This window comes from Rhagoletis zephyria, unplaced genomic scaffold, assembly GCF_001687245.7.
Source record: "Rhagoletis zephyria isolate East Lansing unplaced genomic scaffold, Rhagoletis_zephyria_1.1 Rzeph_scaffold_70059, whole genome shotgun sequence".
NCBI classification, from domain to species: Eukaryota; Metazoa; Arthropoda; class Insecta; order Diptera; family Tephritidae; genus Rhagoletis; species Rhagoletis zephyria.
Window position 1 is genome coordinate 1 of NW_016227110.1, and position 1,328 is coordinate 1,328.

At 40.0% G+C, this 1,328-nt stretch overlaps 1 protein-coding gene across 1 annotated transcript; it reads left to right on the forward strand.

Moving 5' to 3' along the window:
• Positions 1–325: 325 nt before the first annotated feature.
• Positions 326–1,282, forward strand: LOC108357076 (uncharacterized; the record flags this gene model as incomplete). Its single annotated transcript, XM_017608170.1, has 1 exon — positions 326–1,282. A coding segment is annotated over one exon (957 nt), but the record flags the coding sequence as incomplete, so codon positions are not given.
• Positions 1,283–1,328: the final 46 nt, after the last annotated feature.

The window sequence follows — 1,328 nt, forward strand, 5'->3', positions numbered from 1 at the left end:
CGTGGCCACAAAGTTAATCAAAATTTTTAGACTGTGAAACGATTTTTACTCTTGTTGCAATCAGCAAAGTTACATAACGGTTATCTTGAGGATTGTGGGTTGTTTGCTTTGCTTTGAATACATTTTCTTAACAGTTGGTTATTTATCTGTAGCATATCAAAAAATTTTGAAGATTGGAGCACATTGTTTTTTTGACTTTTGGCATCCTAAAAGTGGAAAAAGTTACACTGTGCGACGCCTCAATAAGGGCTTATGGTTGTTGTATTTACATTCGAAGCCAATTCGCTAATGATGTTAAATGCATTCTGCTAACTGCAAAATCCAGGGTTGCTCCGCTGAAGACTAAGTCTCTTCCTCGTTTAGAGCTCCTGGCAGCGCATCTTTTGGCCAAGTTATGGTCACGCATTGCGCCAATGTTGAATCGACCTATTGACAGCATAACATTCTGGACAGACTCCGAAATAGTTTTGCATTGGATAAAAACACATCCATCAACGTTGCAAACTTTCGTTGCAAATAGAGTGTCCGAGATTCAAGAGTTGACTCAAAGAGCTTCGTGGTGGCATGTGCCAACTAAACAAAATCCTGCGGATCAAGTGTCTCGGGGTTGTAGCGTGGATGAAATACAGAACTCAATATGGGTTTCTGGCCCACAGTTCCTCTTAGAAGACGCCGCAAGTTGGCCAATAAATACCCATTTCAAATTAACGCCTGAAGAACAAGCACTGGAAAAGAAGAAAAACGCCAGCGACTTAATAGCAGTGAGTGATAACCGTAATCCACTCTTAACTGTGATTGAAAAATATTCCTCGCACAAAAAATTATTACGAGTTTTTGCCTATATTCTGCGATGGGTCTTAAAGGTGAGAGATCGATCCACCAAATATGATCCAACACCATCGGCACAAGAGTTGCAATTAAGCTTCTTAAAAATTGTTCAAATAGTCCTATTTGATGAATATAGCCAAGAAATTACCAAATTGTCAAAAAATCTACCACTACCGTCGAGCTTGCAAAAGTTGAATCCATTTTTGCATGAGTATTCAGAAAAGTCCTTGTCGTTGAAATTGTTACGAGTAGGCGGTCGTTTATTAAATGCGCCTATCCCGTACGATGCCAAATTTCCTCTATTATTGAGTAAAAATTCGCAGTTCGTGAATTCGTATATACGGTTCCTACATTTGCGCAACCACCATGCAGGTGCGAAAGCATTGNCCCTACATTTGCGCAACCATCATGCAGGTGCGAAAGCATTTGTTGCAATTTTACGTGAAAAAAATTGGTTAGTCAATGCTCGAGAAGCATGTAGTCGAACCGTGCGAAACTGC